The sequence below is a fragment of the Rhinatrema bivittatum genome, chromosome 4, assembly GCF_901001135.1.
Source record: "Rhinatrema bivittatum chromosome 4, aRhiBiv1.1, whole genome shotgun sequence".
NCBI classification, from domain to species: domain Eukaryota; kingdom Metazoa; phylum Chordata; class Amphibia; order Gymnophiona; family Rhinatrematidae; genus Rhinatrema; species Rhinatrema bivittatum.
In genome coordinates, this window is record NC_042618.1 from 447,639,436 (window position 1) to 447,655,927 (window position 16,492).

The following is a 16,492-nucleotide window of genomic DNA, read 5'->3' on the forward strand; positions in this document are numbered from 1 at the left end:
GTGGTGTGTTTGAGCTCATTAGCATTTGTAGCAAAATGCTGTGCAAAATAGCTATTAGTCTGCTATAAATATTGCATTAAACTGTAAAGGTTCTATTTACTAAATCATGGTATTCACAAACCTGTACTACTGAATAAATATCCCATAAATTTGTACCTAGGATGAAAAGACTTGCCCACATAGAGATTTTCCCCAGTCACAGGAAATATCTCCAGTTCATAGTGGAAAACAGTCATCTCCAGTATCACTTATTGCCATTTGGACTAGCATCTGTCCCACATGTCTTCACAAAATGCCTGGTTGTTGTGCGCACGTATGCAAACTGGGGGCACACATGTTTTCTTATCTGGACAAATGCTGGTCAAAAGTCTGTTTTGGGCAGGAGCCGAAGAATCTATGCACATGACCATCTGGGTTTTGGAGTTTCTAGGGATTATCATTTATCCCAAGTCTCATCTCAGCCATTTACCTCATTTGGACACTCAAGATCTGTGGGACTGCATTTGGATCACAGCCACTCAGAAACTCTGTCCTACTGCTGGGACAATTCTAGTCTGGTAAAAAAAAAAAAATCTCCTTCCAAACGTCTCCAATCAAAATTGTCCTCACATCAGATATGTCCACTGCGGGTTTGGGAGCTCATGAGGATGAACTTTGAAGCCAGGACTCATGGTCTGCACAAGAAGAGTTACAGCAGATAAACTTCCTGGAACTCCGGGGCAATTTGGTATGCTTTAGAGGCTTTCAGAGATCAGTTGTCAGTTATTCTTGTCCAGATGGACAACCAAGTGGCAAGGTTATTACATCAACGAGCAGGGAGATATGGGTTCTTACCTTCTGTGTCAGGAGGCTGTCCAGCTGTGGGGCTGGGCCTCCGGTCGGAGGATGTTTCTCAGAGCCACTTACCTGGCCAGGTTGAAGAATGTGCTAGTATACCAGTTTGGGTCAGTTCTTGCAGCCACATAAGTGGTTCCTGAACCAGGGAACCAGATTTTCTACGGCTGGAGAAGCCCAGTTCCAGACAGAGGGTGTGCGACAAACTAGTCTCGAATGTTTTGCCCCCACATTGGAGCAGAGATAATCTGTACATGTATCCTCCAATACAGCTAGTGGTAAAAACTTTGAATATCACAAGGAAAAAAACTATGATTTTCATAGCCGCCTTTTGACAGACAGATATGGTTCCTGCTCCCTCAGGAGTTATCCATCAGGGAACCAGTTGGGCTGCAGTTTTCCCAAACATCCACTCATCCAGCATTACTTGGGTAATAACACTAGAAGCATACTTCTACACTACACAGTACGCTTCCAGCATTATTATCTAAGTAATGTTGGAAACATACTCCTGGATTGCGTAGCACAACAATCCTGGCAGGACAAGGGCTAGTTTCAAGGTAACCAGGTGGGTGGGAGGGTGTCTGGCAGGGAAGGGGGTGAATATATGTTTGGAGGGCAGAAGAGATAAAGTTAATTTATTAGCGGGGAGGGGGCTGGAGGCCCGGGCCAGTGGCGCTCATTCTTTGGAAATTTACATTTTTTTTTTTTATTGGGTACATTTTTCTAGTGAGTGGGGGAAAAGGGGGGGGTTGAGACGTGGGGGAGTGGGCATCTGGCCGGGAGGCCCGCAACTTGGTGCTTTTTTAAAAAGGTGTGCAACTTTCCTGGATATCTCTGAAGATATCTGGATAAGTAGCTAGTTATTTGGCCTAACCAGCCATATTCAATTAATGGCTGGTTAGATTTAAAGTTATCTGGCTATAGGTAGCCACATAACTTTAAACAAGTATATCCAGTGGGACGTTTATCCCACTGAATATATGGGACAAGTTATCCAGCTACCTTTAGCCAGATGACGTATCCACTAAAGGGCCTACTGAATATAGATCCCATAATATCTAATTGTCTAGCAGATAGATTCAACAGAAGGAGATGCAGGTAGGCCATGTCAAGGCTCATTCTGTCCGAGCCATGGTAACATGGGTGGCTCATCTGTGATCAATCCCTATAGAGGAGATCTGCAGGGCTGCAACGTAGAGATCTCGCCACACTTTCACTTCTCATTGTTTGGATAGGAATGGCTGACACGACAGCAGTTTTGGCCAGGCTGTTTTGGAGATTGTTTGAAGTGTAGAGCTCAACTCTTTCTTGCCTAGGGCTCATTGTTTTTGTTCCATGCTGCTTGTTGCTAACAAAAATGTTGGGCCTATTGGCATTGGTTTTGTGTTGCTCCTTTTTTTCATTGGGGATTTGTCAGTAAGGCATAAGTGTTGCGGCTTCAATTCTAAAATGTGATACCATGGCACTTTTGAACCCCGATGCAGAGCTGCCATGCCTTGAAACATGACATGTCGGGTTCTGTAGCAGTTGAATTGAGGAATCTACCTTTTCAGGAAAGTGCTGTTTTTATTTGCATTTTGGTTTTGATTTCATTTCGGACCGATGACTACATATGTCCCACCAAAAAGGTGTAATTTATTTCAAGACAATGTATTGGGGTTTTTTTAATTTTATTTTATAGCTAATGTATGTACCTCACTTTGTTTTACTGAAGAAATAGCAATTCATCAAGCATCTAAACTAAACCTGCAAAATACTATAAAAAGAATGAAGGACTTGGAAAATAAAATGTTGACTGTGCAAGCAATGTGTGTAGCTTGTTAATTAACGATACTGTGATACTGAAGAAGAACTAAGAAAATTTGGTAAATTACTTAAGGATCATAAATTCTTAAATCATTGAGACTGTTTGGTTTAGAATTGTTTTGGGGAGAATCTTTTAGTTCCTTAAAAATACCTAAGGAAACATTACCTCTTATTAAGGCCTATTTCGTTCCTGAACTTGCTGCTAAATAGAGAAGGAATTTAAAAAAAAAAAGCAAAACTGGAGATTTATTACCTCATAAAAGTTCAACTCTTGGTGAAGCTCCAATGTTGGATCAGTCTGTAGCTAATGTTTCTTCGTTCAGGCTAAAGCATCCAAGCTTCAACTCTTGGTGTTCTGCAACTAGATAGTGGTTGGATATTAGAAAAAATGTTGTCAGGAAAAGAAAAGGCTTTTTTTGTGTGTTGGAGTCCCAAAAATATAATCTTTCCAGTTTCCAGGACTACTCATGCCCATAGGAGAAAACATTTGATCATACAACAGGATGTTATTAATCTAGGAGTACAATTTTTATTAAAATATCCAGCAACATGCAGGATTGCTTAAGGAGTGAGTCAGGCTGGCCAAATAATGTTTTTGTTGTTGCTGAGATTGAAACTACGGGTTTTAACTTAAATTCTTCTTGGAAAATTGAAATTTTATATAAATACTGACCTTGATGTTTTTCTATGAGGATTTTGGGGATGATATTGGTGTTTATTCTGTTACTAATCGCAAGAGTAATATACATATCTTTTGTTTTGCAACTAATGGGAGATTTTTCTTTTTCATAAGACAATTTTGGTAGGTTATTTTTCTATTCTTTGATTTCTTTCCACGTTACAAATTTTTTTGTTAGTGTTGCTTTTAGGCAGTATATAAAGGAGGGGTTATAGCACTACTCGAGTATTTTATAATTTTTTTTTAGAATGTGTACATGTATTTTTTAATTGATTGCAATGCTTTTAATTAGTTTTAATTGATTGTAATATTATTTAAAAAAATGTGTAAACAGCTATAATCTTGTCTTAGAATGGCAGTTAAGTAAATAACAATTGAAAACATAAGATGGGCTACTTCATCAATGATACACAATAATCCTCGAATGCATGAAGCTATCATGTCTTATTGCTTCAAAGTATTGTATGGTTTACTAAAGATTTGTAAAAGACAGTAAGACAGTTCTGTAAAGATGTTGCTGTCAGACCTAAAACTTTAAAAATTAGTTTTGAGCAAAGTACTGTGATTGCCATGTTAGTCTGCTTGAATACGTAGAAATATGGGTCAACAATCAAGTTGTAAGTAATACCTTTTTTATTGGACCAAGTTAGTACATCTGTGACTAGCTTTCAAGTTATCCTATCCATCAGCCTCTCACTGACCTAATGAAGGGAGAATTAAGTTCAAACACTAGACACATATATTAAGTCTGTCCAATAAAAAGGTGTCACATGCAAATTATTTGACCCTTATTTCTGAATCATAGCCATTATCTGAGAAGATCTGCGCGGCTCTGGGACCCTCCCACCAGCAAAGGGCTGCCAATCACAAGCAGAGAGGGATTTTTGAATTTTTTGAATTTAACTTAAATTGCCTGATCCGCAGGCGCCGCGTCTCTCTGATTCGGACCTCCGCTGCCGCCGCTGCTGTGAACCCGGGGAGAGAAGGCCTGTGCGATTGGCTCCAGACCCGTCGGGGTAAGGCCTTCCTGTTCCCCTTGCCCCCGGCGAGCCAAGCCTCCGATCGCGCTGCCTGCCAGCCGCGCCACCCATCTGCGCGGCTCTGGAACCCTCCCACCAGCAAAGGGCTGCCAATCGCAAGCAGAGAGGGATTTTTGAATTTAACTTAAATTGCCTGATCCGCAGGCGCCAAAGGGGCAGGCCCCTTTGTGCGCCCCTTCGTGCAGCCACTGAGATTAAGAAGAAAGAGATTTTAGAACTCTACGATCACCTTATTAACACTACCAACCGTCACTCGGACCTCTTTCAACCTCACTCAACCTCCAGCAATCATCACTCTGACCTCTTTCAACCTCACTCAACCTCCAGCAATCATCACTCGGACCTCTTTCAACCTCATTCAACTGCTAGTACTCTTCACCCGGATTTCTCTCAACCACGTTCACATCCACCACAAAGATGGTGACTTTTACCAACCCTCATCTCCAAAACAGACACAAACACCTTATAAACATCCCTCTATTGAAAAATAACAAAAACTTACTTTGTCTCACCTTCCTCCTCATCAATGCTCAATCCTTATCAAAAAAATACATGTTAATTTCCGACATATTACAAGAAAAAAACCCTGACTTCTTTGCAATAACAGAATCCTGGCTTAAAAACACCGATCAAGTACTTCTGAACCACCTTGCTAATAATGACTATGATACCTTTTCAATGCCCCATAATTACAAAAGAGGAGGAGGCCTTCTGCTTCTTATAAAAAAAAAAAAACACCTTTCAATGAAAATGATCCCACATAACCTCCCAAAACAATATGAAGTAGCTCTTTTCGACTCTCAATTTTTCTACAAGTTTGCCTTGTATATTGTCCACCCAAACTGCTAGATAGCAACATCTCTCCACTCCTGGAATTCCTTATTACAAACATCAACATGAAAAAACCATCTATCATCCTTGTCGACTTCAACCTCCATACTGATGCCAACCCCAGTTCACCAAGCTGCGAAACCCTACTAGACATGCTTTCAAGCTTAAACTTCATCCTTCAAGTGAACAACTCCACACATAAAGCAGGTCACACACTTGACCTGATTTTCACCAATAGTTTCTTTACGGACACTTCCATCTCCTATAACCCAGTCCCCTGGTCAGATCACCATCTCTTACTATGCAAGACTCAATTGAATTACAACATCCCATCAAATAATAACACACAAAAATTCTTCAAATACCATCCTCCTTTTCAAACTAATCTCCTCCTTCAAGAGCTGGGACATCAACTAGCGAATCTAGATTTATCAAACATAAAGAATGCTATCCAATCCTGGTCTCTAATCACTGAAAAAACCGCTAACATCATTAACCCAGAGAAAGTCAAACGACTAAAGAACAAAAAAGAAAATCAAAACCCTTGGTTTAACACCACTCTAAAAAAACATGAAAACAGCCCTCAGGAAAATTGAGAAAGAATGGCAAAAAAATAAGCTGCCCGCAACACAACAGAAATATCGCACACAACTAGCCACCTACAACAAATCAATCCAAATCACAAAACGGAACTACTACGGTAAAAAAATAATAAACTCCACTAACAAATCAAAATCCTTGTTCAACATAGTAAATAACCTCATTACAGATAACTGCAACTCCAACGTTACTGTCACCAAAAAAAACTTAAGCCAAGATTTAGCTATCTTCTTTAAGGACAAAATCTCCAAAATAACAGACTCCCTCAACACTACATCAAGCTTCCAAACTCAACCAAATAGCAGCTCTCCTTGGCTCGACTTCAGACCTATCTCCATTACGGAAACAGAAAAAATGATGAGAAAAATCAACCCTGCACGTCATGACTTAGACTCCATTCCCACCCGAGTTCTTAAGGAAATTGCTTACCCAATAGCCCCGACAATTACAGCAATCATCAACAAATCACTCGAGGAAGGTGATCTACCTCCCAAGTTAAAAATCGCTACAATCACACCTTTATTAAAGATGACCTAAACAATTACCGCCCAATTTCTAACCTACCCTTCTTTGCCAAAATGACAGAGAAAGCGGTTCTGAAACAACTCAACGAACATCTAGATGACGACAAAATACTTTATCCCACCCAATTTGGTTTTAGGAAAAACCACAGTACCGAAACCCTCTTACTCAACCTTTCCAATACCATCCTTAGAGGATTCGACAACTAAAAAGGATACTTACTGATTCTTCTGGACCTCTCCGCAGCCTTCGACACAGTGGACCATAAAATGCTTATTTCTAGTCTTGAATCCATTGGGCTCGCAGGCAAAACTCTAAGCTGGTTTACATCTTTCCTTAAAAATAGATATTTCAAGGTCTCCTACAACAACATATTATCGAACGCCATCCCCCTCGAAACAGGTGTGCCACAAGGATCGGCACTATCACCCATTTTATTCAACATCTACCTTATTCCTTTATGCCATCTCCTATCAAGACTTGACATAACGTACTACATGTATGCCAATGATATACAAATTCTCATTCCAATTTCCTCCACCATAGAAGATGCAATGTCAAGAGCAGCCTCACACCTTGATACAATCAGAAACATGTTAATCCATCTTAAACTATGTTTAAATATGAGCAAAACTGAATGTATCCTAATCGCCAGAAAAAACTCTGGACAAAAAACTATACCACCCTTCCAATTTGACAATACCCTCATCCAACTTAAAGACAACGTAAAAGACTTGGGCATTTGGGTAGACAATGATCTAAACTATAAAAAACACATCTCTACAAGAACAAAAGGCTTTCACAAACTACAAGTAATCAAACACCTAAAACCACTGCTTCACCCCCATGATTTCAAAACCATCCTACAAGCCCTCATCTTCTCCGGTTTGGACTATTGCAATTCTCTCCTGATTGGCTTACCTAAGACGTCCTTAAGACCTTTGCAGCTACTTCAGAATGCTGCTGCCAGAGTCCTGACGAGTAAAAGAAAATCTGAACACATTACACCTGTTCTCAACCAACTACAGTGGCTCCCAATTGAGAAAAGAATAGAATTGAAAGTTCTCTCAAAACTTCATAAATCAATTTATAAAGCAGACTACACTGCCCTTGATGACATCATACATATCCATTGTTCTCTTCGCACAACAAGAACAACTAGTAAACTTCAACTAGTGATTCCATCACTTCCACATGCCAAACTCTCTTCCACCAGAAACAGCCATCTCCATCATTGGCCCAAAGTTATGGAATTCATTACCTCAGTACCTAACCGTTCAAGAAAACCTAAAATCTTTTAAAAAAGACTTAAAAGCCTGGCTACTCAGCCAATCTCTTAAGGACAGCACGCACAATGATCTTAAAACATAATACCATAGCCTTCTAACATTCAATCTCGCCCTATGACAATCTCTCCTGCTTCCAAACTACAGATGTCTCTTTTATGTTTTGTACTCAGATATTTCAGTGTACCTGTCCTTTGGTATATCTTGTTTTGTTTATACCAATATTATATGCCAGTTCTCAGTTTGTTAAAATTTAAATTTTTAATTTTTAATGTAACAGGTTGTTATAGATATAAACCGGAGTGAAGGCAACTCTGCTATACCTCGGTATATAAAAAATGCTAAATAAATAAATAAGATGAAATGCAAAACTTGTGCTATTTAATTTTATGTATTCTATATAATACTGTTTTTACAGCTTTGAAACAAACTTAGAAAATGAAATTTAACTGCAAATGGAATGTATGGACTTTTGTATCGGTAAACGAGTGCCGGATAAATTGTACTGTGCCTGCTGGAATGCTTGTTATGCCCAGTTCCCTCCAGCCTTACAAATCGAACTAAGTACTAATGGTTATAAATCTACTTGGGTCTTAACTGAGGTTCCGGGGTGGGGGAAGATTGGGGGAAAGGGGAGTGGTATGTCTGCGATACTGTTAGTGGTATGAATGAGGTGTGAATGGTGATGTATATGGAGAAGAAATTGGAGTGGCAATTGAGTATGGTAAGCTCAAGGGGGGAGGGAGATGGGGTAAGACGAAAAAAGGGGGAAAAATTGCAACAGGGAGTGTGATAACTGGTAGACTCAGGTATTGTGTTGTTTGTTTAGCATACTGTTTGTAATGTGCATCAGTTGCTACTTGAATTCTGTTATATTGTATTCCTGAACCGGTGTATAGCCTTCCTGTCAATAAAAAAAATTATTTTGCAAAAAAAAAAAAAGAAAATGAAATCCATCAAGGAGAAATATTTACTTTTTTTTTTTTTTTACAACAAAGTTTGTTTCCAGTAATATCTCAAAGATTACAAAACCTTTTTAACTGGGTAACTTTTTTTTCTCCCTTTCTCTCATTCTCACCCCCTCACTCCACACACACCCACACCCACACAAAACCATGCTGAGCACTACATGTCCCCTTGTGGGCACCAAGGACTGAAAAAAAGCTTCGCGTAAGACTTACCCTGCAAATAGCACTAGCTGGCAGGGATTCTTGCAGTAGTGACAGTTGTCTTCCCTCTCTCCTCAGGCTTTCAGGTGTGGTGCCAAAGTGATTTATATTTAGAAAAAGAGCTAGCACACCATTGTGCTACCTATGATATTTGTTCATATCTGATGTTGGGTCTGTGGCTTGTGTGGAAAAGATTATCTAGCACATGGTTTAAACATAAAATTTGACCCTATATGTAAGCTAGCTAGTTCTTTATTTTGTTGCCTCTTGGAACAAGGGGTTTTTAAATAATACTATTTTAACACTACCTGGAATCCTCTTGATTTTCAATTACCAAATATTAGATCCCAGCCAGTGTTTTAGTTTATTAATTTTGTAAAAATAAATTAAATTGGCAATTGTATTTTGCAAGATATTTTTGCAATCAAATAATAGACCTCTGTGTAAGACTCCACAGTGTATGTTTAATTTGAAATGTTGACAAAACCAAAAATTGTGGTCATGCAATATGAATCCTCATTGTTGGATATAATGCATTTCAGCCATTTTTATACATAGGTGTACATGTATCTATGCAGATATAACAATTTGAAACAAATGAAATGTGTTCTTAGGACATTGTGACAGTGTGCATTTTGCTTGAGTTGTAGTTGAAATCTGGTGCGCGCTATGAGGGAAGGATTCTGATGGTATGAGAGGATTGAACTGTATTTGTGATCTTCAGTTATATGCATTGTTCAATGGGTATTCTTATTAAAGGATTTCACAGCTCATATCACAAATCTTATAAAAATTCAGATATTCCCTTGGTGTGAAACAGGCATATACTCGAATATTTACAGCTGTCAAGATTGTTTTGTTTTGGCATGACTTGACCGTTGGTAAATGTGAATTCATTGTGGCATCCAGCTTATATTTGCTTGGCTTTTTCATAATTGGTGACATCCTGATCCTAGCATGAGAAATAGTATCCCTTTGTGTGTACCTTTTATTTTAGCTTCCCCTCCATTTTAATTTAAATGTTACCCAGAAGTAAAAGTTTACTTTTCTGTGTAAATATTTAAGTAAAATTTTTGATACACTTGTTTTTCATTGATTTTGACTTTTATATGCTTAGTAATGTGACGTTTTAGCACTGATTAAATCATAGATATTTCATTTTTACAGTACATACTGTTTTTATTCCTAGAATGTCATTGTACTACAAATGTTCATTTTTAATTTTTACAGTTTATTGCAAGTTTCACTGCATTAAACACAAATTTGATTCGCTCATATGTTGCTGTTTGTGGATTCAGATTCATAAACCATCATTTTTCATAAGTCTGCAGTACATCTATACTTATTTTGTTTTATTTACTTTTTTCTCCTTTACAGATTCGAGTGGTGAATGCATTTCGTAGCTCCTTATATGAAGGGCTAGCAAAACCTGAGGCACGAAGTTCAATTCACAACTTTATGACGCATCCTGAGTTTAGAATAGAAGATTCTGAGCCTCATATTCCCTTGATCGATGATACTGATGCTGAGGATGATGCCCCAACAAAACGCCACTCCACGCCTCCACCCTCTCCTAACAAAAATAATAATGCGGTTGACAGTGGAATTCATCTTATAATAGAAACGAACAAGTCTGCTACCTCTTCATCCCCAGGGAGCCCGCTACATAGTTTGGAGACATCACTCTGATTGTAAGCTGAATGTTAACACACTAAAGCCGACCTGTAAAGAAACCAGTTGAAACTGGGTCCTTTCACACCTTGTGATGGACAAGGTAGTATTCTTGTCTTGGACTTCAAAGGAAGACATACTTGTACGAATGTAGATTTATTTTTTTAAACAAAAAAAAAAAGCTTTCTGCCAGACTGAGGGTGCTTTTTGGGGAGGGAAGGGGTGGGTAGGGGGAATGAACTCTTGACAGATAAACAGTAACTTGTTATAAAAGTGACCTGCAGAACATCATTTGTACTAAGGAATAGTTCTGAAGAGTGTTAGCTTTAGTTTCTTGATAAACTTTTTTTTGGGCCCTGGGTCATTGAATTGATACTTTAATTTCTGCTGTTGGCTGTTAATAATTTGGATTATTTATGTTATGAATGATACAGATCTGTTTACAAGGTTTGTAGATACTTTTTCGTTCCTGTTCAGAGATGGGAAGCTTCCTTATACATGATGCACAGAAAATTATTAGTCCTTCAAATACTGCTGTATTTTCAGGAAAAGGGTGTTTCTATTGAAACTGTACTAAATTTTGCCTGCAACTTACCTTGTTAAATATTGTAGATAAATTGCTAATACTAATAGCCAAATAGACAATACTTTATAAAAAGAAAAAAAAAGAGCAGTGGTGGTCTACTGAATAAGTTATGGCCTCTGTCCTACTTAGTTTCTTAAAAAAAAACAAAAAAACATTTACTACTTGATGGTTTTGAAATAACTATTTTTTTTTTTAATTTTGAGAAGTGTACTGAATATCTTGTTTAAAAAAAAAAAAGAGAGAGAGAGAAGACTATCCTATAATGCGGGACAAAAATGTGTGAATGAAACTTGCTTGAAATACTTTTATTATCTCGAGCAAAAATGGATTAAATCAGAATACATCCAAACTTTGGTCTTTTTTTTTTTTTTGTCTAAATGTTAGCTTTAGCACTGTCTTTGAACTGTGAGTGGAACTGTTGATTTTCTAATAAATCTTTAGATAAACTTCATTCAGCAGGAGGGCTGTTGGCATTTTGAAAAGTAGTTACTACTAGAAAGTAGTACAGTAACACTTTTTCCCTTTTTGTTTATGAAACTTGTTTGTAAGCATGAATAAACATGCCCTTTTAAACAAATATGCAGCAATGTCTTTTTGGAAAAATTGTTCCATTTCTTTACAAGAAAAGTTCAATACTGGAAACGGTAGCTCAAAATGTTTGCATTTTTCCAATGTGAACTCATAATTTCAAGATGGTAACAGCTCCCCATAAGCTAGGGTTCGTAGAACAAAAACTGGTGGCTACAGTACTATAATGTTCTTTGAGAGAGAGGGTCCTGCAAATTCCTCACCAGGCAAAACAAAAATCCTGATGGTTTAGCAATATTGGTAGCTCTTGTCTGAAATTTTATCTCAGGGTGGAAAGATTTTTATGCAAACAGTAAATACTGTTCCGGCTTTTCTATATGCATTGTTCGTAGTTCTGGCATATTTTCTTGCTACTTTGAATTTTTGATATGTCAGTTTGACCAGAACCTCCAAGAACACTAGGCCTAATTAATAAGGAGAGAAATAAGTGCTGGCTCATTGTATTACTATAAAAAAAAAATAAGTAATCTTTGGACCGAGTAATTTTTCTCCATCTACATTAAAGTAGCACAGAGGCTCAGAAGAGAGTAAGGGAGCTTTAAAATAGGTTAAAATATCTTTGATCACCAGCAAAAAGTACGAGTTTTCCTTGAACCTTTCAAAAGTGTGAAAATCCATATCATTGTCTTATTTGTGAAATACTTTTTTCCTTGAAAATGAAAACAAATTGTTTTCATATTTTGTTTCAATGGGTCATAATTTTATTATAATAAATTTAGTCTAACGTAACTTAACAAATTTTGAAAACTTTATAGGAAGACCTAAAAAAAACTCATGTTGGGCATGTACTATGTATTTATCCCTATCATGCTATTGGAAATACAGTGCATCTGACTATTTCATTTACTTCAACCATGTAAAATGAAGGATATTTTTGCTTTAGAGAAGGAAACGCATTGTTTAATACTGCTGTGGAGCACTTGTACACAAAGATTTTTGTTATTAAAGATAAAGGTTATGTAAACCAATGCTAACACCATCTTGTGTCTGAACTCTCAAAATTGGAGCCCGTTTATTTGGCTGCTTTGCTCTTCATTACCTTTCTGGTTGTAAGGTTTACTTGTCTTATTGTAACTAAAATAAATAAATGTGCTGTTTATCTGTCTCTGAACAGGCACTGAAATTTTTGAATGTTGCATATCATAGTGCAAATTAAGATAGATTTGCATAATTTGGGTTTTGTAAAGTGTTTGGATATCCACTTAACCTGTTTTAATCTACCAAGACATCTAGACAGCAGTGGCACAAGTTCAAATTAAGGGCCCCCAAGCGACAGTTTTGGAAAGGGTCCCCAGAGAGAGTGGGATAGGGAGGAAGTTCCATCTTAGAATATCCAGGAGTGGCTAGAACTTGGACCCCTTTCTTTCTTGAGCCACCAACACCTCCCTCCCCCCTGGACAGAATTTATGCCACTGCTAGACAGGAAAAGGGAACATTCCTTTGACGACATCAGCAGAATTATTGCAACACTAATATGTGCCCTGTAATACCATGACCAATTTTGAGTTTAATTGTAAACACCTATCTAGTTTGACTGCCAATCCACTCAAGGAGAAAGCCAAGAGATAATGTAAGTGGATCTCTTTCCAGCCATTTTTTGGAGGGAAGGCATGTGTGAAACAGATGCAAACAATAAGTTTTTCCTTGAAACCTTATTTAGAGAACAAAAGTTTTTTTGTGGTCTTTTGTTTTTATTTAAAAATACAGTTACATAGATGATAGTAGACAGCAGGAGTTTTTCTATGCTAGGTCTGGAGCTCAGCTGTTCTATGCACTTTATTACCTACCATCTGCATCACTTTTTCACTCTTCCTTTCCCATCCTCTGTCTTCCTGGATCTGCTGTGTAATCAGCAACATTAGGAGATCTCTAGTCTTGGTAGCAACCTCAGGAACAAAAGTCTTAAGCAAGGTAACTTGTCACCTTAGGTTTTCTGCAAGGTGTCTTTGGACTCATGTTTTCCCTTCTTCCTCATTTTAACTCTTTACTTTGGAATGGTCTTATTATGGGCTTACAAAATGTCTTGTCTTTTAGTTTATTCTTAGCTGCTCTTTCAACAGTCTTTTTTTTTTTTCTTGGTGGATCTTTTGTGCAGATCATACTCATGGGAAACTTCTCTCTCAAGCAATGCTCTCTTAGCTGTGTTTTGCATCACATTTTTATACCATACATGACAGAATGAAAAGGGGGGGGGGGGAGTGGCAATAGGGAACAGAATACAGCAAATAGGGTTTTAATACTATTTCATCAGGGCTTTCTCTTTTTGGGTTTAGCAGTTGTATCTGTGTTTGTGTGGAACCTGCACATCTTGCAACCAGTTTGGCATGTGCATTCAGGTGTTAATGATGCACAAACTTCAAACCTTTTCCATTGGAGAAAAAAACAGTAGAACTTAGGGGGTCATGATCTGAAACTTCAAGGGAGTTGACTCAGAATCAATGTCATGAAATATAAGAACATAAGAAATTGCCATACGGGGTCAGACCAAGAGTCCACCAAGCCCAGCATCCTGTTTCCAACAGTGGCCAATCCAGGATACAAGTACCTGGCACATACCCAAACACATAAGTAGATCCCTTGCTACTGATGCCAGTAATAGCAGTGGCTATTCTCTAAGTCAACTTGATTAATAGCAATTAATGAACTTCTCTCCAAGAACTTATCCAAACCTTTTTTAAACCCAGCTACATTAACTGTAAGAAAATAGGGATTCTAAGACTAATCTTAGATCTAAAGAGAGAAAAGTTTCAGATGAATTCATTAGCAAGACTGGTTGACTTCACTAGATCTCAGAGGCTTATGCCTAATCAAGATCAAAAAAAGGGAGAAAATATTTAAGGTTTAGTTTACTGGGTCAACATTACCAATAGAGAGTATTACCCTTTGGTCTAGCAGCAGCTCCAAGAGTCTTCACAAAATGTTTAGCAGTGGTAGTTGCCCATCTAAGGAAGCAGAATCATCAATTTCTTTTTTCCATACCTAGATGACTGGCTAATGTTGAGTACATCTTATGAAAACTCTATAAAAGATGCACATCAAGTTGTGAATATAATGCAGAACCTCAGATTTCTAGTAAATTTCAGAAAATCCAAGTTGATTCCAAATCAGCAGCTAGAATTCATAGGAGCAAAATTTGACATGATAAAAAGGAAAGCCTACCTTTCCCAGTCAAAGAACAAACAAAATCCAGACCTTAACAGTTTTTATTCAAAACCAGATGAATTGCAGATTGAAAATACTTGAATATCTTAGAATAAATGGCTTTGAAAGAACATGTAACACCACTAGCATGGCTGAAAATGACATGCACAGTGGCATTTAAAGAACTGGGATCAACCTGCCCAAACACTCTGTCACAAAATACCAGTTACAAAAGGCTTATGACACTCAATCAAATGATGGGCAAATAGAAATCTCATACAAGGACAAAACATATGTCCTTTACAAGTCCAAAAAATATTATCAGATGCCTCAAACCAAGGATTTGGGAGTGCATGTGGACTTGTGTGCACACAAGGAATTTAGATGAAACAGGAAACATCCTTTCACATCAATATCGTGGCATTGAGAGCAATTTGCAATGGCCTGCAAGTGTTTGAGTCTGCCTGCAAAACAAGATCATAAGATATGAATAGACAAATGGTGATATTTTACATCAACAAACGAGGCACGGGCTCTTATCTTCTTTTCAAAGCAGCAATGAATGTTTGGAATTTAGTAGTGCTAAAGAGAATACATCTTTCCACAATCTGTGTACCAGGCAAAGACAATATCCTTAAAAACAAACTGAGCTGTCACTTACAACCATGCAAGTGGTCACTCAACACCACCATTCTGGACTGTATCTTCAAGCTATGGAGAGTGCCAATCAAAGACCTTTTCACATCGTAAGTCACCCAAAGACTACAACAGTATTATTCCATGAGACAATTCTCAAGTTGAGAGGGACAATTCTAATAGCTCCATAATGGCCATGACAAAATTTTCTCCCAGGACAAGCAGGATGGTAGTCCTCACAGATGGGTGACTTCATCAGATGGAGCCCTGTCATGGAAAACCTTTTTATTTTTATAATTCTTTATTTATGAATTTCCATAACATATTCAAGAAATAACATACTTGAATGAAAAACACAAATGGCTATAGCAATATTTCATTAAAAAAAAAAACCACACAGAAAATTTAGGAAATAAACTTGATCATTTATGTATTAGTCCTCTATTGGGATCCATTACCATAACCTAAGGAAAAGTAATTTTTGTAAAATTTATGGAAATAGGCTGGCGAATAACGAGGATCTCTCAATATGAACGGTATCCAGGGATTTACATTTTTCAAAAAATTGGAGAGGAGCTAACCACAGACGAAAATTTTTCACTAACAAAAGAAGAAAGCTGTGAAGGGGTATAGAAAATATATGAAGCACTTTGATATTTTGTAATACATTTACACAGGAACTTAAGGAAAAAAGCAGCCTCCATTTCTAAAACCCTAGGTTTTAGAATAAGAAATTTTCCCTCTTTTTCTGCGTATCTCTTGCTAAATCAGGAAAAGCTTGCACCTTCAATCCAAGAAAATTTTCAGCACGATTCCGGAAAAATCTTTTAAGTATCCATTCTTTATCGGATTCTAAAAGAAAGGAAACAAGTGTGGCTGGAGAGACCATTTCCTTCTGTGATGTTTCGATGATATTTGTAACATCCAATTGTGATTCCAATAATGTGAAAACCTGGCTCCCACGTTGTTCCTCAGTACCCTTTTTAAAAGGTGAGTTATAATAAATTCTTGATACAAGTGGAAAAGTCTGTTCTGGAATTTTGAGAATTTCTAACAAGTATCTCTTCCACATTTCTTTCAGTGAAATTAAAGGGTCCTTT

At 37.6% G+C, this 16,492-nt stretch overlaps 1 protein-coding gene across 4 annotated transcripts in view; it reads left to right on the forward strand.

Moving 5' to 3' along the window:
• Window positions 1–12,720, forward strand: part of ATP2B1 (ATPase plasma membrane Ca2+ transporting 1) — a 287,298-nt gene extending 274,578 nt beyond the window's left edge. For all 4 annotated transcript variants that reach the window (XM_029601638.1, XM_029601641.1, XM_029601639.1 and 1 more), the window contains one exon: window positions 10,148–12,720. In XM_029601638.1, the coding sequence (XP_029457498.1) occupies window positions 10,148–10,459 (312 nt within the window). In that variant the 3' untranslated portion in view covers window positions 10,460–12,720. The remainder of the gene's footprint in view (window positions 1–10,147) is intronic.
• Window positions 12,721–16,492: the final 3,772 nt, after the last annotated feature.